The 21,589-nt window shown below is 43.7% G+C and overlaps 1 protein-coding gene and 1 pseudogene across 1 annotated transcript in view; one reads left to right on the top strand and one right to left on the bottom strand.

Moving 5' to 3' along the window:
* Positions 1 to 3,252: 3,252 nt before the first annotated feature.
* Arid4a (AT-rich interaction domain 4A) overlaps positions 3,253 to 21,589 on the bottom strand; it is a 71,594-nt gene continuing 53,257 nt past the window's right edge. The window contains exons 19-24 of the mRNA XM_006990713.4: positions 21,195 to 21,336; positions 16,712 to 17,839; positions 16,434 to 16,538; positions 10,002 to 10,208; positions 8,772 to 8,918; positions 3,253 to 5,046 (exon numbers count right to left, since the gene is read on the bottom strand). Of these exons, the coding sequence (XP_006990775.1) occupies positions 4,943 to 5,046; positions 8,772 to 8,918; positions 10,002 to 10,208; positions 16,434 to 16,538; positions 16,712 to 17,839; positions 21,195 to 21,336 (1,833 nt within the window). The 3' untranslated portion in view covers positions 3,253 to 4,942. The remainder of the gene's footprint in view (positions 5,047 to 8,771; positions 8,919 to 10,001; positions 10,209 to 16,433; positions 16,539 to 16,711; positions 17,840 to 21,194; positions 21,337 to 21,589) is intronic.
* Positions 10,230 to 10,755, top strand: LOC102928545 (large ribosomal subunit protein eL37-like; annotated as a pseudogene).

Genomic DNA, 21,589 nt, shown 5'->3' with positions numbered 1-21,589 from the left:
TCTTGTGCTTGTCAACATGGAAAATATTGTTAGAATTTGGGGAGGGAGCAAGCTGAAGAACTGAGTATAGGGTACATACCTGGAGTCCCCAAGCTCAGAGAATTATTTTGAATTCAAGGCCAGACTGGAACTACCCATAAGGCCCAGTTTCAGGAAGAGTTAATTAAGTACTAGAACAAACTGTACTGTGCTAAAGCACTGAACACATATTTGTTGGAAATTTGATATCAGCTCCAAACTCCATCCCGAGCTGTTCAATCCCATGATAAGTGCTATCAGATGCCATCTTCTTGTGATGAAGTAAAACCATGTCTGCAGCCACATGGAAATGATGGAGGAGGGAAGTACAGCCTGGGAGGATGGGAAAGGAATTCACCGGCGTAGGAATATTTTTCGTGGCAATTAGGTCATTAAGCAAGTCTACTTTAGTTAATTCCATGGAGTTGCTATTTCAACATTATCATGTTATAAAAAGAGCCCTAAGATCTTAAAAGTCTGGTTTTCTATATACAGATCAACAGTTTTTTAAAAGCAACTGAGTAATTTTTTCCTTTGATTTGATTTAGCTAGTAACTTTGACTACTCTGTGTTAAGACACTGGGCTAGAACTGTGAGGCACACCTGTGACCAAGCAACACTGAGGGAGGAGACTGCCCAGGAGGGAAACGCACGCACGCACGCACGCACGCACGCACGCACGCACGCACGCACGCACGCACGCACGCACGCACGCACGCACGCACGCACGCACGAGGTGAGCTGTGAGGTGAAACAGATTGGAAAGCTATCGGGTATAAAAGAGGGTGATGGTCTGTGGGTTCAGAAGCAACCAAAGCTTCCTGGCAAAGTGGCCGAGACAGCCCTGGACACTCACGGGTGACCGTGGAAAGGGAAAGCGGCGAGAAGCCACGCAAGCGGTGCAAGGCTGAACAACGCCTGAGCGCCTGACCCACGTCCTGTCTCCGGCCCGGTGTGGCCGCGGCACGGTTCTACAGCCGCCTTCTCCCTTTCCTGCTTAGAACACTGCACTTCCTACAGCACTTTCCCATCTCCTGGACCTCGTCACCTTCCTCAATGGGCCTGATGTTTTCTCTTCAAAGCCCTCCCAGACCATTCCAGCCTTAAAACAGTTAGTGACCATGTTAGGATGTCTTGGCAACCGTAACTTCGTATGCCTACCATACCTGCAGCCCTAGTGCATGCATGGCTGAGGCTTCTTGTGCAATATTGTTTTATCTGGGCAAAGATGTGTGATAAGTGTTTATGCTGTGGAATGTCAACCACTTTAACTGGGTAAAGATGGGTTACATTTGTTTCTGCTGCATTGGTTTAACTATGTAAAGATGTGTTGCATTGGTTTCACCTTGCCTGCCTAAGGCAACTGATTGGTCTACTAGAAAGCTAAACAGCCAATAGCTAGGCAGGAAAAAGACAGGCGGAGCTGGAAGGGAGAGAGAAGAGATGCCCCAGACCAGCCAGGCAGCCACCAGCCAGCAGACACGAGAAGCAGCAGAAGTAAGATATACAGAAGGAAAAGTAAAACGCCCCAAGGCAAAAGGAAGATACAGAGAAACAGGTTAATTAAGTTAAAAGAGCTAGCCAGAAATGAGCCTAAACTAGGCCAAGCATTCAAAATTAATAATTCGAGTCATGATTGGGAGCTGGTTAGTAGCCCAAAAGAAAAAGCCTGGTACAGAGGCTCAAGGTCATCCTGGGCTATACAATGAGTTCTAGAAATTAAATGAGTTTAGCCAGGTATAATAGTACATGCCTGTTATCCTAGCATTTGATAGGTAAAAGCAGGAGCATCAGAAATTCAAAGCCAGCCTCAACTACAGTCAGTTCAAAATCAGCCTGGCCTGCATGTGACCCTGCCTCAAAAAGCCAAAGGAAAAATAATGTATTTTAATTCAAAAGGGTAACTGTTTGATGTCTACCCTACTTGATCTCACTTATTCCATGAAGATAGGAGCCTTTGTGTCTTGCTCACTCATGTGGCTGAGTCTTGGCATCAGGATATAATATCTGATACACAGCTGGGTGGTGGTGGCGCACACCTTTAATCCCAGCACTTGGGAGGCAGACCAGGCAGATCTCTGTGAGGTCGAGGCCAGCCTGGTCTACAGAGCGAGACCCAGGACAGGCACCAAAACTACACAGAGAAATCCTGTCTCGAAGAAAACAAAAACAAACAAACAAAAAAAACAAAACTGATACACAGAAGTTACTCAATAAATTGCTAATGATTCAGTTCTTCTGCTAATGGTTTTTGCATGATGTTAAGTATAGCACTGAATGTTTGATATGTATGTTAAATTATAGGACCCATAAGGAAAGTACATAAGCAAATCAATTCATAGGGATTCCTATGATCTAAGCCAATTTTATAGATGTCATAATAGTCTTTTAAAATGTGCTTTCTGGGCTGGAGAGATGGCTCAATGGTTAAAAGCACTGACTGCTCTTCCAAAGATCTTGAGTTCAATTCCCAGCAACCACGTGGTAGCTCACAACCACTCATAATGAGATCTGGTGCCCTCTTCTGGCCTGCAAGTACACATGCAGACAGAAAAACTGTATACATAATGAATAAATAATCTTAAAAAAAATAAATAAAATGTGCTTTCTTTCTTAGTAAAAGAATTGAAATTTAATAATAATAAACAGTAAAAATACACAGAAGAATACTAGCACAGAAAGCTGTATTTTGAATATCTTGATTTATAGATAGTACATCCTTTTTTATATATCTTTATACTTTTACTTTCTTAGTTACATGCAATATGCAATAGTCTATTCAAAGTTTAGGCAAACTCAAAATAAGCCCAACATTTGACCTGTAATGCCTAATCAATACTCAATTTCACATTTTTTTCTAGCCCCCTAATAAGATGGTTTAGATAGTATCTACATATGTATTTAGTGAATATGTAATTTTGCCTTCTGGAGCTACATCCCAGTACTTTGGTACCAAATTTCTATCAGCTAGAGGGACAATATTCAAAGTAGTAACTTATCTCAGATTCACCAATTGCTACTCAAGGAAATCACTAACATATCTCAAGTTGCTTCCTAGTTCCAATTAGTTCTGAATAACACTTTTTCATTTTTATAATTAAGTACTACAAATATTTTAAAAATTGAAGAATGTACTGAAATGCTTCTTTTCACAGAATATAATATTCCAACTATAAGTCACTGGCATTTAGGAAAAAAATCACTTAAAAGAAAACTAAGAATGTAAAGCCTATGTTTAAGACACGCCCACTGGGCTCTGTTTTTATTTTACATTGAAATACTTCTGCTTTGCAAAGAAAAGACAGGAAAGTTCATATTACAAGAGTACTTTTTTGTTTTAATTCTCTGAGAAAATGGAAGAAATCTGAGTAACAGTTCACAACGTGGCGAAATGAAGCTGAGGAACAGTGATTGCAGTAATGCTCTGCCATTGCAGGTGGGTAGTGCCTGTCTGCCATCACAGTGTGGAGAGCCCAGGCTATCACCTTACAGCATACGAAACACAGGAAAGGAGGCTTCAAAACAACCCCTTTTAATGTACAAACATGAATTTAAAAACTGTTTTTAAAAAATCACCTTTTTTACATAATGTATATGCAAAACTGCTTTAAATACATGATTTTGGAAGAAGTATTTACAAATGTATCAGCCTGTGAAACAATTCACAGGCAAGGCATACACAGTGGCGTCATGTGATTGTTGCATCTCGACTTTGGGAGATATAAATTTATTCGGCAGTAGAGCAAACACAAAACTGTGACAAAGCATCTTAAGGGCAACCAAAAATTTGATCCTCCAAACAGTTTCAATACTAGGACTGCCAAAGTCTCTACACAAGGACATCTGAGTGATCCAGATGCCCGCTTACAGCCGTTCTGTTGGAAGGGCTCACACAGACCGCCTTCAGCACGTGAGGCTGCAGGATGCAGCCCCTGCCAAAGGGCAGCTGACAACCACTGCCATCCACAGAGTGAAGTAACCTAGAATTTTCTTTTTTCAATTTTATTAATATTTTAAAAAATACATAAAAATACAACCATCCAATGTCTGAATAAATATATTTAACAAGTTGCAAGATAATACCTTATTTTACACAAAAATTTTCAGCTTTAGAAATCTTGTTAAATAACTTCATTGTTGTTATATATTTCATTTTTGTATTTTTGTAACAAAATAAAAACTCTGAAATTACATAGAAAAAAGACAAAATATTTTTGTCAAGGGATAAGATAGTCCACTGAAAACTTATTCACAATTCCACTGTAAACATTAATAAACATTAAAATATTTGCATAATTGTGTGCTCCAAAGTCCTATAAAAAGTGGAAGACTTATTACAACTGCAGTTTTCAGTCAACTACACTTCCTTTCACAATTGATTTTGTCCCATTTACACTTGAAATCTGGGCACACTACTCAACACATACTTTGGCAGTTCTACATAGCAAGTGCTTCCACAAAAAATGAAATTAAAAAAAAAAAACAAACCAACATAAAATAATCCCCCTACTCACCAAGTGTTCATGTTCAAATACAGCTCAGTGAAAGTGCAGCAGTCACTACTCAGCCAGGTAATATTCTGATGTTGATCATGTGCACTTGCTTGTCTATGACTCTAGAACACCTGAAAGCTTTATTATATAAATTCAAATTTGCTAAGTGCCCTTTTTTCTCTATCACAAAAAAAAAAAAAAAGGAAAAAAATACAGAGGAAAAATTATGACTAATATGGCAGGTCACCTACCCTTCAATTATTAATAAGCTTATTTTTTGCAACAATAAAAAAGAAGAGGAGGATATAGCTACAATCCTGGAAAAATATACAGGAGATACTTAGCCAGCTGAGTGCTTTCTGTGGTTGTATTTCAGGGTTTGGAATTTCTGTCCATGGCAGCAATCTGCTGGAGGGTGGAGAAAACGTTCATCACCTGCACTCTACAGCAAGGACGTTTTGGGGGGGAGAGGATGAAGAGGGACTCATTCCAGTGTCGGATGAAGCGGATGACATAGAAGCTCCTGCATGAGACACTGTGGAGTCAACACAGCCAGGTTAGACGAAGGAATGATACACAAAGACGACGAAAATCGAAGCTAAATTAGAAATAAGATTTGTTGTTTTTTTTTTTTTTTTTTTTTTTTTTGGTTTTTTTCGAGACAGGGTTTCTCTGTGTAGTTTTGCGCCTTTCCTGGAGCTCACTTGGTAGCCCAGGCTGGCCTCGAACTCACAGCGATCCGCCTGGCTCTGCCTCCCGAGTGCTGGGATTAAAGGCGTGCGCCACCACCGCCCGGCCTGTTGTTTGTTTTTTAAGGCCATCTCACACAGCCCAGGCTGGCTCAAACTTGGTCTGTAGCCAAGGAGGACCTTCCATTCTGAGTCTCTAACCTCTACCTCCCGAGTGCTGGATTACAGGCGTGCCCCACCACACCCGGCTAGACTAGATCTGTAACATCATTCACTTCAATCACAGGCCAACTGAATGCTGTCCAAAAGGGTCACGAGCTGTCAGCAAGTACTCTGTCTGACCCAGTTAAGGGAAGCCAGCATGTGACCAGTTAAGGGACTTAGTTCAGAAGAGATGCCACAGGCTTGCCGGGGTGAGGACACAGTATCCAGTGTGCTGGGCATGCACAGGACCTGGGTTCCATCCCAGCACTGAGAAAAGGACGACTAAACGGAACCAGACATCACAAGATGTAAGGAGTGAAGAGCCTGAAGTCTGGTGGGCAGGCGTAGGGTGGGGGGTAAACTGGGCCCAGAACCTACTGCCTTACTCTGCTAGCTAAGCACTTCCACTGAATTACTCCGCTAGCCCTTCCTCTTGGGATTACAAATACTGTAACGACGTCTAACTCTTTACAGCCTTTACTTAAAATGGACCAGTTCTAGAGTTTGATCTCTTTCCATTTGCTCCATGCTATTTTCACTATTAAGAACCACTGGACTGGTCAAGGCCACATATAACACAGGTCATCCCATGGCCTTTCGCCATCACCCTAAGGTCTGCCCTGTTTTCCTGTGGGGAACGGAGGGGGACCCGAGAAATGTGCAGCCCTGAGTGAGTGTGTGTTGTCGGGCATGGCCATGTCAAGGGCCACAGTCTCAGACCCATGGGAAAACAGCAAAGTCTTCCCCGACAGGGTGAAGCCCAGGAAATGGCAGAGCCTTCCTCAAGGCCACGAGCGTAGGTGCCACAGTGTGTGCAGAAGTGCCACCATGACCTTCCCCCTCATGTTCATAGCCCCTCCACTGCTTCCCTACAGCCTGCGCCCTCGGGGGTTAGCTCTGGTCTCCTTGGTCCAGATGTGTGCCATAGCCCTGCTTCCTCGGTCACCCATGGCAACCCCACAGCCCGGCCCAGCTGTATGCAATAACCTCTCTGTCCCTACTCTACAGCGTCCCTGGAACCATGCGAGGACTCAGCATTTTTCTATGTGGACTCCTTGTCTGCAGGATCCCACACACTCTTCCTTTGGCTTCCGGCTTAAGAAACAGGATGCTGTCCACCCACTTCTGTGTGTACCTTTTACATGTAAGCTTTTAGCATCTGAAATTGGACCTGTAATCCCAGCACTTGGTAGAGTGAGGAAGAAAATCGCCATGCATACTGGCCATCCTGGGCCAGAGAGTAAGACCCTGCCTCAGTTTTAAAACCAACCTCACCTCCCACTGAAAACAAAAAGCTCTAAGAACTCACTCTTGCCCGTGGAGTAAGTTTTGTGGTGTGACTTTCCATAAAGGCATGTTAACCTTTCTGTCTTCTAACACAGACCTCCCCTCTGGGAGTTCGCCAGCATTCTCTGAGGAGCTCTCCCCATATTCTCAGTCTTCTTTGCAGAAATCCCACCAGTCAGAGCCCTCACCAGACTGCTCTGTTGCTCTTCTCTCCTCTCATCACCCACGGCTTCCTTCCTGACCACCTACCCCATTTCTCTGGGACAACAAAGCTATATGTAGCTTTGTTGAGATGGTGTCTCTATGTAGCCCAGGCTGTTCACCCTCCACTTCTTTGAGTCAGGGTACCTCTATGTAGCCCAGGCATGCCTAGTGGAACTTCCTGCCTTCACATCCCAAGGGCTGACGCTGCACGTATACACCAAACATCTGTCTTTTGTACTTTCTGATGGGATTTTTTTTCCAACACAACACATATCCCTTTTACTATTTTTTTTAATAATCCCCCTGTCATATTTTCATAGAATCTTCTCTATCTCTGAAAACTTTCCATTTCTTGGACATAGGGTCTTATATAGCCCAGTCTAGTCTTGAACTAGCTACCTAGCCCAGACTGGCCTTGAACTCTTGACCCTCCTGCTTCCACCTCCTAAGTGCTAAGATTACAATCACAGGTATGATGAGCCTCCATGACTGGCTTTAAATTTTTAGTATATTTTTGTGCTTTTTAAAAAATAACAGTTTTCTGGGATTTGCTCCCCTCCTATTTCAGCCTCTGTCTTTACACAAAGGATTTCTTCAAATACCTGGCCAAGTGACTTCCAGACACAGGAAAGGGCCATAATAAGCTGACTAGAAGCCATGTCTGAGCTTTGCAGCTTTCAATGTGGTCAAAACACATGTGATTTGCAAGGGTCTTGCTTTTAGGTTCAGAAGCATCCAAATGTTGGTTTCTAGGGTAGACCATTTGTCTAGGCATAGTTAGCCTCTTCAGAAGAATCTTCTGGCAGTTAGTTGCAGTGGTCAACTTGATTACATCAAGAAATGCCAGGGAGATTAGTAAAGAACTCCTCTGGGTATGTGTGTATGAAGGGCTTTCAGAAACAAAGCACTCTGACCTCATCAGTGGAGCAATCCCGTGACAGATTCTCAAAGGATGGTCTTCTTGGACCAGAACCATTGGAGGAAAAAGATCACTGGGGGCACCTCCTTGGGACTAAACTTTGTCCTGATTTCTTCTTCCGTTCTTTTGGTGAGAGCGATGTGAAAGTAACTAATACAAGAGCCATCACGATTTGCTCTGCACGCACAACACAGAGACCCCCTTCCTATTTTCTCCAGCAGGGGGCATTATCATCCCGGACACTATTCCTCCCTCCAGTCACACTGTGAGTGATCATTTCCATGTGTTCTGATCTGATTACTAATGAGGTAGGGCACAAACCTTCATTTCCTTTACTGAGCTTGGGCAGACTCCTTGTCCAATGTTTGACTAGCTGGCAACTCTGCATTCTTAAGGTCTGGCACAGACAACACTCTCCTTAGGATTATTTAAAGTAGCCTAACGGCCAGACTAGCAATATCACTCAGGGCACACACTGTCCAGCAGACGTTAAAAAGATACTGAGATCAAAGTCTGTGTCTAATTGTCTTACCTCTGCACCACCTGCAGAGGCCCTGGCACGAGACACATGCTCATCCATGTTACTGAGCTGTATTAGATTGTAGATGTTTACGAATGATTTATGGTTCCAGATAGGTAATGCTGAGGATACCTAAGGCCTATTCATCTTGGTGAACCTCATAATAACAACTACAGGGGCACCCAGTAAACATTTGTGAGCAGAGTATGCCCTCCTGGAAAACTCAACATGCTCAGTAAATCACAGGCTGTTTGAAAGAGTTCGCACCCTTTCAAGGGTGTCCCTCTGGTTCATTCAGCTGCAGACACACCCGCTTCCTGCATCAGGAGAAAGCCCTAAACCTGAAAGCAGAATCTACTGCACATGAACTGAGAGAGATAAACTTATAAAACGATCTGAGTGTATCCGAAAAGGAGGGGAGAAACAAACAGCATTACCTTCTCTGTCTTTCTTTTTCAATCTTTTCCTCTTCCTGTCGATGGTTGCAACTTCAGATTTCAAAGACATGTAGTATTTTCTGATTTCCTGTAGTTTTTCTTGGAGAAAAGAGATTCTCTCTGTACTGTTCATATTATCTAATTCATCTAAAAGGAAAGAAAGTTCATCTGAATTTTAAAACAAAATAACTGTAAGACAAAAAGAATGCAATTCTATAAAGAGTCTAACTTGCAAATCAGTAAAAGTTTTAGTTTACTGTGACCTAACATAAGCTCTTTATGGAAGATATGATTAAATTAAATCTATGATTAAGAGTTCTTTAGCCCAATATTCTATATTAAACATGTATCACTCTGGGATCTGGAGAGATGGCTCTATGGTTAAGAGCTCTGGCTGCTCTTCTAGAGGACCCAGGTTCAATTCCCAGCACCCACCTGACAGCTCACAACTGTCTGTAACTCCAGTTCCAGGGGATCCGACACCCTTATACAGAGTATATACAGGCAAAACACCAGTGCACATCAAAGAAAGAAAGAAAGAAAAGAAAGAAAGAAAGAAAGAAAGAAAGAAAGAAAGAAAGAAAGACAGAGAGAGAAAGAAAGAAAGAAAGAAAGAAAGAAAGAAAGAAAGAAAGAAAGAAAAAGAAAGAAAGAGACAAGAAACACAGAAGGAGGAGAAAGGGAGAGAGAGAGAAAGAGAAAGACAAGAAACAGAGAAAAGAAAGAAATCTAAAAAAAACCCAAAACAAACATGTATCACTCCAATGATCATAAAACATAAAAAACATTAAAAGAAAGCAATTGACGTATAATATAACTAATATTTTTAAGTGTCAGTGGCAGAGAGGGTACTTTCTTTTCACTCATTTATATAACTCATATATCATATAAAGTCTGTGTAGCCCAGGTTGCCCCCGAACTTATGATCCTTCTGTTTCACCCTGGTGAGTGCTGGGTTACAGGGGTGAACCACACACTCAGCTCATGTTTGGTTTCTTAACTGAAGATTTTGTCATATTTACCAAGTTAGCATCATCCAAATTTAAAAAAAAAAAAAAAAGAAAAAAAGAAAAAAAGAAAAAAGAGAAAAGCAGATTTATATACAAGTGATGACTATTGATTTGGAATGGCTACATAATTTGTTAATGATTACTAACACTATTCCAAATCGACATTTCAAGAAATGTTACACTTTACAATATACATTCAGGCTATCTGGGAGATTCTTACTGAGTTGGAAGCTCCACTTATACGTCCTAGGGGATGAATTTGGATGCTTTTCTCTGTGCTTCTCTTTGTCTCCGTCTTTGATGTGAGGCGAGATCCTTGCAGGGGAGCGAGCCAGCTTCTGCGGCTTAGCCAGGCTGAGGTGCTTGACTGGCGTGCACTTGCTCGAACTGTCCATGGCGGGGAGGTCTTCACTGTCACTGCTCTGTCCTGTAAAGAGTTTCTCCAGTTACACATGACGGACAGCCTCAGAGACCAAAATGCAGCAGCAGCAGCAGTAACACTGCTTGGTATCACACAGGCAAACATGTACATCATGAGTTACAACAGAAGGAAGGGAAAATGAGCTCTTGGGCTCTGGCAGCAGAATCAAGACGACAAAGGAAGGGCATCTTTGGAAAGCGTCACAATAAGACGCACATGCTGTGCCGCCGCTGTGGCTCTGCGGCTCACCACCTTCAGGAGTCGACCTGCGGCAAGTATGGCTACCCTGCCAAGGCAAGAGAAAGTATAGTGGAGTGTCCAGGCTAAGAGACGAAACCCTGCCGGGACTGGATGGAGGAGACACCTAAAAATTGTCTATCGAGGATTCAGACATGGATTCCGGGAAGGGACAACACCTAAGCCCATGAGGGCAGCTGCTGCAGCATCCGGTTCATCTTGAGGATTTCAATCCGTCATAAAGTAAATACTCTGGTTTAAAACAAATGGGGAGGGATATATAACCCTAGGCAGAAAAAATGTTTCAAAGTGATGTATTGTTGACTGCTTACTTTTCCCCCACTGTTTGATTTCTATCTTTTCAAAGGATGAGCTACAGGGCCTGTGAGATGGTCCAGCGGGTAAAGACACCTGCTGCCAGGCCTGATGATGGGAGTTTGTGCCCAGTTCAAGATAAAAGGAGAGAACTAGCTCCTACAGGTGCACACACACACACACACACACACACACACACACACACACACACACTCACACACTCACACACACACACTCACTCACACACACACCCACACCCACACACACTCACACACACACTCATACACACACTCACACACTGAGAAGAAAGAATGAGCTACAGTTCACAAGGATAATGATAAAAGATCTAATATATTACTAAATGGGAAAGGAGAATTATAAAACAATATTCTGTAGTTCTGTAGCTCCATGGATGCTGAAATAAAATGTAAAAAACAATCTTAAAAAAAAAACAACAACAACAACCCAGCTCAACTATGTATGAAGAACACGAATAGATCCTGTTGTAAACATGCCCAACATTTCTTTTTCTTTTCCTCTTTAACTTTTATTTTAAAAAATGGCCTTGAAGCCAGAGCGGTGGTGGCACACGCCTTTAATCCCATCACTCAGGAGGCAGAGGTAGGAGGATCTCTTTGAGTTCAAGGCCAGCCTGGTCTTCAAAGGGAGTTCCAGGAAGGGCGCAAAGCTACACAGAGAAACCCTGTCTCGAAAAAACAAACAAACAAAAACCAAACAAACAAACAAACAAACAAAAAAATGGCCTTGATAGCCCAGAAAGTCAGTACCTAGCCCAAGCTATCCTGGAACTCATAATCCTGATCCTCCTGTCTCAGCTGCCTGTGTGCTATGATTACAGGCATGGTGGTCTACGCTCAATTTCTGATGTATGTGTTAACAAAAGAGAATTCATTTCCAACTCTGCTTCCTTCCTCACCAATTCATCCTAAGAGATGTTCGGATTTTCCCATAAAAACAAGCTGGAACTTCATTTTACATTTTTTCAAGGCATGTACCTTTTACCCCTACCCTATCTTTACTCCCAAAGCCGAAGATTATACACCTGTTTCCCAGCCTGCCTCCTGCCCTGCGTCTGCACCATCTGCATGTCTTTACTACCCTTAAGAAGAACACTTGACTCCTGTGTGCAGGATGGAGGACAGGCTACATGCACATGCTGGGGGGGACACGTGACAGTCCTACCTTTATGGGTCTCTGGAGACAGAACTCAGGTGTCGGAACTGTGTGGCAAATGCTTTACCCAATGAGCCATCTCACTGGCCCCTTACTGGGTCTTAATTTTAAGGTTACAGTACGATTATCATTTGTCCTCAAAAGAAGAGTTTGCTTTGGAATGCTCTACTACCCGGTCCCCTGGAATGAAGACCCTTGGGTCAAGTACCTGAAGGGTTCACAACACGCCCCCACGGTCGCATATACCAGGCGGACACTTCCGCCTAGCCAGTTCCAGGTCAAGATAGCCATTTCCGGGCCAAGGCGTCTCGCGTGACCAGGATCCGTGACGTTACATGGCCACGTAAGCACGCAACGTGACCATGTGATCTACGCACACGCGTGGAGTAGTGACGTGACCTGGCCATGCCCCCAGCCGGTTTTAAAGCAGAGCGCCATATTCCTGGTTCTCTCTTCTTCTCCTCTCTCCCCTTCTCCACGCACGTGTCTCTCCCACAGGCCTGTGCACTCTCTATCTCTAATAAACTCTTATAAGCGGATTCTGTCGTGTTTCGTGACACTTCCTTGCAGGGTAAGAACACAACACAGCTAAATAACTAATAGTACCCATGTTCTTTTAACTGTCGGATTCCTCTGTTTCCAGAGTCTAAAGAGCTGCCTCAACCTTAAGGGAGGGTGGGGGCAGAGTAAGCTCTCGTTGGTGGGAGCTTTTTCCCATCTCTTCAAATTTCTCGAAAAGGAAAAGTCTTGTCAGCCAGGCTGTGCTGGTGCACACCTTTAACCCCAGCACCCGGCCAGCAGAAGCAGGCAGATCTCTGAGTTCGAGGACAGCCTGGATTATAGAGAGTTCCAGGACAGCCAGGGTTACACAGAGAAACCCTGTCTCTAAAGACAAAAAAAGAGAAATGTCTTGTCATCCTGACTTCCTTCTCTTTAACTGTGCCTGGAACTCACTAGGGACCAAATTCAACAGGTGAAGACAATCCATACAACCCTACTCTTGTTGATTTCACCCCCCAACTCTACTTTGTGTGTGTGTGTGTGTGTGTGTGTGTGCGCGCGCGCGCGCGCGCGCGCGCGCGCATAGGCCAGGTCAACCTTAGGCATTATTCCTCAGGAGATGTCCACATTGTCTTCTGAAACAATCTCTCAGTGGGAACTGGGGCTCACAGATTTGACGAGGCTGACTAGCCAGTGAAACCCACGACCTGCCTGTCCCCTTTTCCCCAGCCTTGGGATTCGAAGTGTGCAGAAGCCCACCTGGCGTTTTACACGAGCTCTGTGGATCACACGTGAGTTCTCAGGCTTGCACGCACTTGACAGACAGAGTTCCCACCCCACTGCGTTCTCACTCCAACTCCTTTCCCACAGCAGTCTCATCCTCTTGTGAACACAGACCTCTGCACACAGACTTTCTTCTAACCACCACACGCCATCTACTTTCCTAATCCCGGGTAGCAACAACTCCACATTGCCCAAACTCTTCCAAACACTCTGCTGCTAGGTCCTGTGTTTGTATCTAAGTTAACTAAGTCCTTGGTTCAGTTAGTGATGGCACTAATCACAGTGAATCCTATTAACTTTCCTGACTCCATCTCTCATTTCATCTCTTGTCACCGCCTTAATCCAGACTCCCTCTAAAAGGAAAAGCCAATCATGCCCTTCTTTCATTCTTTACAAATCAGCAAACTGTATCTGTGAGTGGTACAGCTGGTACATTTACCTGAGACATCTGTTTAGCCACTTCCTTTTTTTAAAATCTTTAAACTTTTACTTGAAATAATTTATAAACTTGTAAAAATTATACAGAAAACCAAAATGTTTTCCAACCCACTCGAGGGTAGTTGCCTCATCACATCCAAGTACTTGAGCATGAAACATTTCTTACAATCAGAACCATTTTTCATATTAGTTATCTAGCCCTAACTCAACTGGTTTGAAACAACAAACATTTGGTATCTCACAGGGTTTCTGAGGATCAGAACCTTGGAGCAGCTTGCCTGGCTGCCCTGCCCCAGGACCGCTGGGAGGGTTCACTTTAACTTCAGCCCGAGCTTTGGTCTCGGAAGTCCTGACTGACTCACTGGCATGACCACTGGTCGAGTTTTGGTTTTCCTCTGGCCCATCGCAGAATGCCTATAGCTCCTCACTGCGGACTTCTCCACAGACACGTGGATAGCCTTATAATATGGCAGTGACTCTGCATCAGGGTAAGAAGGAATCTGTGGGGCCTTTTATGATCCATTCTCCAAAGTCACTGTCTCAGTTATTTCTCCTGTTGTTGTGATAAAGGTACAGTCCACCGTGGCAGGGAAGCCCAGCAGAGAGGGCTGGGGGCAGCTGTCACCGTGTAGGACTGTCAAGCAGAGAGAATGAACGCTTGTGCTCAGCTCACTTTCACCTTTGTACAGACTCCAGGATTCCAGCCCCGGGAATGACGCTGCCCACTGTGCGTGAGTCTTCCACCTTCAATTAATCTCATCAAGATAATGTCCCAGCATCAAGGCATGTCCAGGACTAATCTAGATAATCTCTCATAGTTGTGCCCAGGTTTGTCTCATGTGATTCTAGATCTTGTCAAGTTGACAGTCAATGTTAACCATCATAGGCACATAACCATCACTATGGTTTGTTAGACACTAATCACTGAACTCATCTCAGTCAAGGGGAGGCAAGTTAGGTTTCACTTCTTAAAGGGAAAGATCAATGAATTTGTAGACTTTAATTTTAGGCCAATATGTTCCTATACCGATATCAACATCAGGAATTCACACAGACTGTAATTTTCAGACATCCATTGGATGATCCAAGTACTCTTTAAATCGAGAAGATCCAGGTGAGAAGCATGTATGCACTTAGTGGCCATGTCCCTGAAGTCTCTTTCAATCCAGAACATTTTCTCTTCTCATTGCATTCATGACCTTATGGGTCTGACTAGTAGAAGCCTGTTGCTGTGCAGGATATCCTCCAGGCCTGACTAGTAGAAGCCTGTTGCTGTGCAGGATATCCTCCAGGCCTGACTAGTAGAAGCCTGTTACTGTGTAGGATATTCTCCAGGCCTGACTAGTAGAAGCCTGTTACTGTGCAGGATATCCTCCAGGCCTGACTAGTAGAAGCCTGTTGTTGTGCAGGATATCCTCCAGGCTGAGTTTGTTGTGGTCCTGAAGTATTGATTAGATTTACATTATGCAGCTTTGATGGGACTATCTCAGATGTTGGTGTTACTCTTTTCTTATTGCATTCTGTCCAGCTGTACATGATTTTAGTTTGTTCCATTGCTATGTAGCCAAGGCTGGCCTTAAGCTTGCAATTTTCCTGCTCTAACCTTCCAAATGCTGGCATTAAAGCATATGCCACTGTGCCCAGCTGGGTGTTCACGTTGATTACACTAAGGTAGTATCTTCTGGATTTATAAACTATAAAATTATGCATATTCCCTTTGTCATTTCTCATCTAGTCTTCTCTCCATCACTCTTTTCCTTAGTCCTGAAGCATGGAGCTGCAAGCCACTTCTGACTACTAAAAACCTGAAACACAGTTTCCCATCCTTGGAGGTGTCTGATCCTGTACGATCTCCACCGTCCTTTTGTTAGGATATGAGCTGGTTTACCTAAGGCGGTGTCTAGCAACAAGCTTATCAAAATCAATCATACTTACTTTGACTATTTAATTTTATTCATACTGAGTTTGCTTTTCATGTAATCTAATCCATTCATACTGATTTACTATTCTCATTTCTTTTGGTAAGAATTAACTTTTCAGGAGGAAGAGATGGCTCAATGGTTAAGACACTGGCTGCTCTTGCAGAGGACCCAGGTTCAGTTTCCAGCACCTACACAGTGGCTCACAACTGTAACTCCAGTTCCAGAGGATCTGGTGCCCTATTCTTAACTCCGTGGGCACCAAGCAGGTGCATGGTGCATGAACACACACGTAGTAAAACATTCATCTACATAAAATAAATATTTCTATATTATTTATAAACCAGCTTTTCTAGATGACAGAAAACATTATCAGTAGAAATGCAAGTTTTGCACAGCACAACAAATGGTTATTTTTCTTTTCTTCAAGATCCTGAAATACCTTTCTAATAGTCAATTACTTTCCATGAAATAATTTTAGCTATGCCAGTTCTAAGTAAAACTACTATATATTTTCAGATTAAAATGGATGGCTGGTGAGACGACTTGGTGGGGAAGAATTCGTGCCATTCAAGCGTGAAGATCAGAGTATGACCCCTGGGACTCACATAAAGATGGAAGGAGAGAACTGACTCAAAGCTGTCCTCTGACCTCTACTACACTTGGCGGCATGTCTATGTGCTCATATGCATGGACACATGTGTACATACACACACACACACCCCAAAAAATGGAAAAATGATTTTCGGAACATAATAAACTCTCCTCATTCTAGGACTGCCTCAGGTGATCAAGCCACGCCTCTGCCGTGGGCGGTACAACACCAGCCCCAGGAAACACCGACCTGTTCCGTTCTTCTCGCTCTTGGCTGCGGCACTGGTCCGCTTCGGGGTTCGCTTCTGCTTTTTCGCCATCAACCCACTACTTCCATCGCTCGGCCTCTTCTGACCTGAAATAAAGGAAAAGGAAAACCTTGAAAACAAACCAAAAGCTAGAAACAGGTCCGTTTACGCACTTGTCCCCATCATTTCCCTATTTTTAAAAAAGACAACAGTACACGTCTGTCGTATCTAACACCTGAATTGTTGATTTCACACGAAAGCACCCCCTAGAAGGCCTTACCCTTCTCTCTGCTCTCTCTCTCTTGGACGATTATACTACAGGTGCCAGGGGCAGCGCTGGCTTCAAACCCATTGGCTGGCCCCCTCTCACAGAGGCCTTCTGGCGACTCTTCGGCCACACTGTCCACTTCAATCGTGATATCGCTCTCGCTCTTCACACTGCGGGACTCGTCCTGACTGAGAGTAAGTGGGGAGGCTGCGGAAAAGTTAGGCTGTGCTGCGGGAGGGGGCGCAGGCGGCACAGAGACCAGACAGTTAGATTCAGAGCCGTCGACCAGCACATCCTCAACGCTGGGCTTATCCTTCTCATCCAAATCGTCCAAGTCTACCTCATGGCACACCAAGGTTTCGGGCCCGATCAGAGGCATCCCGTCCTCCTCCTCCTTGAGTGGCGTAGGGACAGGTTCTTCCGCTGGACTGTCCAATTTTTCACTGGTCACTTCTTGGATGCCCTGGTTTGGCTCCGCGGTCAGGGACGGCATTCCTTCATTTTCTGTTTCAAAGTGCTGCTCCAAATGTGAGCCTTTCCTGCCCTCAGCTCCCACGCCATCGCTGGTCCTCTCTTGGGACCCGCCAGCTGTCGCTTCAGTTCCATTCTCAAGCCTTATTTTTTTCTCTGGTGATGAGTGTCCCAGTATTTTCCGTTTTAGCTTTTTCTCTTTCTCATATTGGTCAACCTCATCTTCAGTAGAAGAAAAGTTTTTACATTCTAGCGAAGCAAACTCCAGGCTGTGAGTGTCCGCATGAGCTTCTCCGCCTGCTTCTTCCTGGCTGAAGGATGACATCTTTATCATTTCTAAAGAAAGGTCTTTCGTCTTACTCCGCCTTCCCTTCCCTTTAGGGGACTTTTCCACCTGTTTCTTAATTTCTTCCGCTTGTTCCGCTTTGTTTCCAAAAACATGTACTATGTGATCGCTGTCCCCGACCTCTACCTTCAGGGGTTCCAAGGGCATCTGAGTCCTGTCATTTTCTTTTAATAGATGTACAATCTTTGGGTTTTCTTCATCTAGTTTATCATCGTTTACATTTTCACTTTTTTCTAATTCTTCTTTGATATCAGGAGAAAGCTCTTCATTTACCAAGCTCTTCTCCAAAGGGTCTTCTGCTTCACTATCAGATGAACAGGAGTCTGTAAGGAGACAGTACATTGTACAGATAGTTAATTAAACACCAATGTAATAATTAAAATCTTATGAAATATGAACAAGACCCTTTATAGACTTCTAATCGCTATAGAAATTTCATATATAAAATAAATCATAGCATCTGTATGTGCTAAAATATAGGGAGAAAGACTAGGATTAAAACATGATGACAGAGGGCAGTGGTGGTGTAGGCATTTAATCCCAGTGCTCAAGAGGCAGAGGCAGGCAGATCTCTGAGTTAAGGGCCAGCCTGGTCTACAGAGCAAGTTCTGGGACAGCCAGAGATACACAGAGAAACCTAGTCTCAAAAAAATAAAAACAAAAACAAAACAACAAAACAAAAACAAACAAAAAATTCCTCTCAAAAAACCAAACCTGTAAAAAAAGTGAAGATAGGACTACGAAGCGAGCTCGGTTGGTAAAAGGTACCGTGTGAGCATGATCTCAGTTCAAGCCCTAGAATCCATGAAAAAGGCTGAGCCTGGCTGGCTTTCCCGTGCAATTCCAGGTCTGGGAGGCAGAGTCGGGGCTCTCTCGGTGGCCGGACAACACAGCTCAATCACTGAGCCCCAGGGCAATGAGAGACCGTGTCTCAAAAACACCAAGTCAGGGCTAGAAGGAAGGCTCTGAGGATAAAAGTGCCTGCCACCACCAAGACTGATGACCTGAGTTCAATCCTGAGGACCACACGGTGGCAGGAGAGGACCAATTCTAACCTCCAAATGGGCTTGTCTCCCCAAAATCAACACACAAATGGGATACCAATGTTAACAGGAGTTGACAGCTCCCAAGGAGGCAGCTCAAGATTGTCCACTGGAATGTGAACACATGTGTGTGTGCTCCCCCCTTCCTCCATAAACATGTGTGCATGTGTGCACATACAAACAATAAAACCACACTGTAGAAACACAATGCACAGCATGTTACCAAGTTAGTTCTGTATGAAGAGGTCTTCAGTAGCCATCACACTCAGGTACAGTACCACTTGAAAAAACAAAGAGCTGGGTGTGGTGGCGCACACCTTTAATCCCAGCACTGCAGGCAGAGATAGGCGGATCCCTGAGGCCAGCCTGGGCTACAGGGCGAGTTCCAGGACAACCAAAACTACACAGAGAAACCCCGTCTCAAAACAACAAAAAAGAGAGAAAGAGAGAGAGAGAGAGAGAAAGCACGCATGAACTGTATTAAGACAATGCTATGCCGGGTGGTGGTGGCGGCGGCGCACGCCTGTAATCCCAGCACTCAGGAGGCAGAGGCAGGCAGATCTCTGTGAGTTCGAGGTCAGCCTGGTCTACAGAGTGAATTCCAGGACAGCCAGTGCTACACAGAGAAACCCTGTCAAAAAAAAAAGCCCAAACAAACAAAAGACCCCCCAAAAAAAGGAAAAGAAAAGGAAAGAAAAGATACAAGCTAGTATGTTAAATGAGTTGACCTGACGTGATACAAAAGCTTATCACTTTGTACACTAAGAAGGAAATACGACATTCCACCTAAAATTATTCTGGAAAGAAGGGATGTTTAAAACGAGCAATGTGAATTCCCCAATCTTCAAATGTTATTAGCACACGAGAAAGCACAGGCAAGCCACCTGCTTGCAAGACAAAATTACTCTCTTTATATCAGAAAAATTCTCAAATAATAAGGTAGCATTCTAGGATTGTATAAAATTATATAATGTAAAAATTTATGAACTTACAACACTTACACCCTCCCAAAAGAATTTTAAAAAGGGAAACACTGAATGTGTTCATCTTTTCAAAAGATAAGGTTCTTAGTGTAGCCCTGGCCTGCCTCCATAAGAGACCAGGCTGCTCTCAAACTCACAGAGAACTACCTGTCTCTGCCTCCCACGTACCAGGATTAAGGGTGTGCACCACTATACTTGACAAAGTTTTATGTTTTCTGCTTGTTGGTTTTTCTTTTTTAGGATTCACTTTTATTTTATGAATAGGAGTGTTTGCATGTATGTAGTGTACTATGTTCATGCCTGGTACCTGTGGAGGCCAAAAGAGGGTGTCGGATATCGGGGAGCAGGAGTTACAGGCTTTACGAACAGTACGTGGGTATGAGAACTGAACCCCAGTCTTCTGTAATAGCAGCAAGTGCTCTTAACTACTGAGCCATCTCCCCAGACCCCTGAGTGGTTATGGAAAAAGGTATATAATATTTTTGTGGTTTTAGTAAAAGTAAAAGTAGCCGGGCGGTGGTGGCACAAGTCTTTAATCCCAGCACCCGGGAGGCAGAGCCAGGCAGATCTCTGTGAGTTTGAGGCCAGCCTGGTCTACAAAGTGAGTTCCAGGAAAGGTGCAAAGCTACACAGAGAAACCCTGTCTCAAAAGAAAAAAAAAAAAAAAAAAAAGTAAAAGTAAAACGTAGCATTCCATTTTCTCGTGTCCAAACATTCTTCAGTTAGCAGTTCAGTGTCAATGACGTCGCTTGTGTAGGCCGTCACTGCACCAGGAAATGCCTCCTGAGGAATGCAAGCTCACAGGGCCCAGAAACCTTGCGTTTGTGAATAACCAGCCAGCAGGGGGCAGGGAAGAGGAAAGACACGCTTTCATGGCCAGCACATGGCAGCTAATGGTGAACCTGACCTTCAGGAGAGGTTTTCTCTCCAAGGAGGGTAATTTTAGAATATCACCATTTCAAATCTCTTAAATTGCATAGATAAGATAAACAAGGACAGAAAAGTGAAGGGAAACATTAAGGCACAGTAAAATGTGCTCACCTATGCTCATCACAAGTACTCCTACACCCTTAGTTTCTGCTTTCAAGTCTCAGCTCTGCTAACAGGCTGCAGGTCACAAACGACAGGAGACACTGGTGCATCATGGTTTGATGCTGAGCACATCACACACGAGGACTCAAGGATGGTTTAACTTCCCTATGATTAAACTAGTTGTGTCTAAAATCCTTATGACAGACTGGTATCCATGGTTAATATCACTAGAGTTTAAATTAAAATAAACAACAAAATAAGTATTAGCTGCCAATTAAATTGTGTAGTTTTAATCATGTTAGGTTAAAATCAAGATAACCTGCTATGGCTCTCACAAAGTGGCCGTTTTATTTATCACGGGCAACATAGCTACATTTTGGTCAATGATGGCTGTGTATATTGTGGTTCTATTTCCTCGGGACACTGCAGTCCCTGAGTTTGGTAAGCACCCTGTATGACATTTGTACAATGATGAGACCCTTCTTAGAATGAGTCCCCTCTGTCAAGTGATGCAGATGTATATACAATGTTTTCAGAGTGAAGTCTTCAGACCTGGAGCCCCTTGGTCTCACCAGGCAGAGGGGAGCTGCCCGTCATGCTGCCATGGGCATTTCTGGTACCTGATTTTCCTTCACTGTTGGACGTCTTAGATAAACTATACGGCATGTTTGGCGAAAAGGTAGATTTTAAAGGAGGTCTTCCCCGTTTTGACTTCTGTCTCTCTTCATCCCTCTTTTCGTCCTTTTCACTATCTTCTTTATTCTGGGCAAGAACAACAAAAGGCATGAGAAGGGCCAAGACCTTCAAAAATGAACATTCCAATTCTCCAAGAAAACCTACTAACTCCAAAATAAAAGGTCAGTTAACTTAATGTCAACTCCTACTATGTGCTTCTAGAGAAATCCAGAACAGTTTTCTACCCGATTCACATGAGTACAACACTCCCCCGGTTCCTCGTGTCCTGCTGAGGGAATGAAAGGCATCAGAAGCAGTCAGAACACTAGGCAGAGCTCCA

The sequence above is a fragment of the Peromyscus maniculatus genome, chromosome 14 (assembly GCF_049852395.1).
Source record: "Peromyscus maniculatus bairdii isolate BWxNUB_F1_BW_parent chromosome 14, HU_Pman_BW_mat_3.1, whole genome shotgun sequence".
In the NCBI taxonomy this organism is placed as follows: domain Eukaryota; kingdom Metazoa; phylum Chordata; class Mammalia; order Rodentia; family Cricetidae; genus Peromyscus; species Peromyscus maniculatus.
This window is presented reverse-complemented; position numbering and strand designations above follow the sequence as displayed.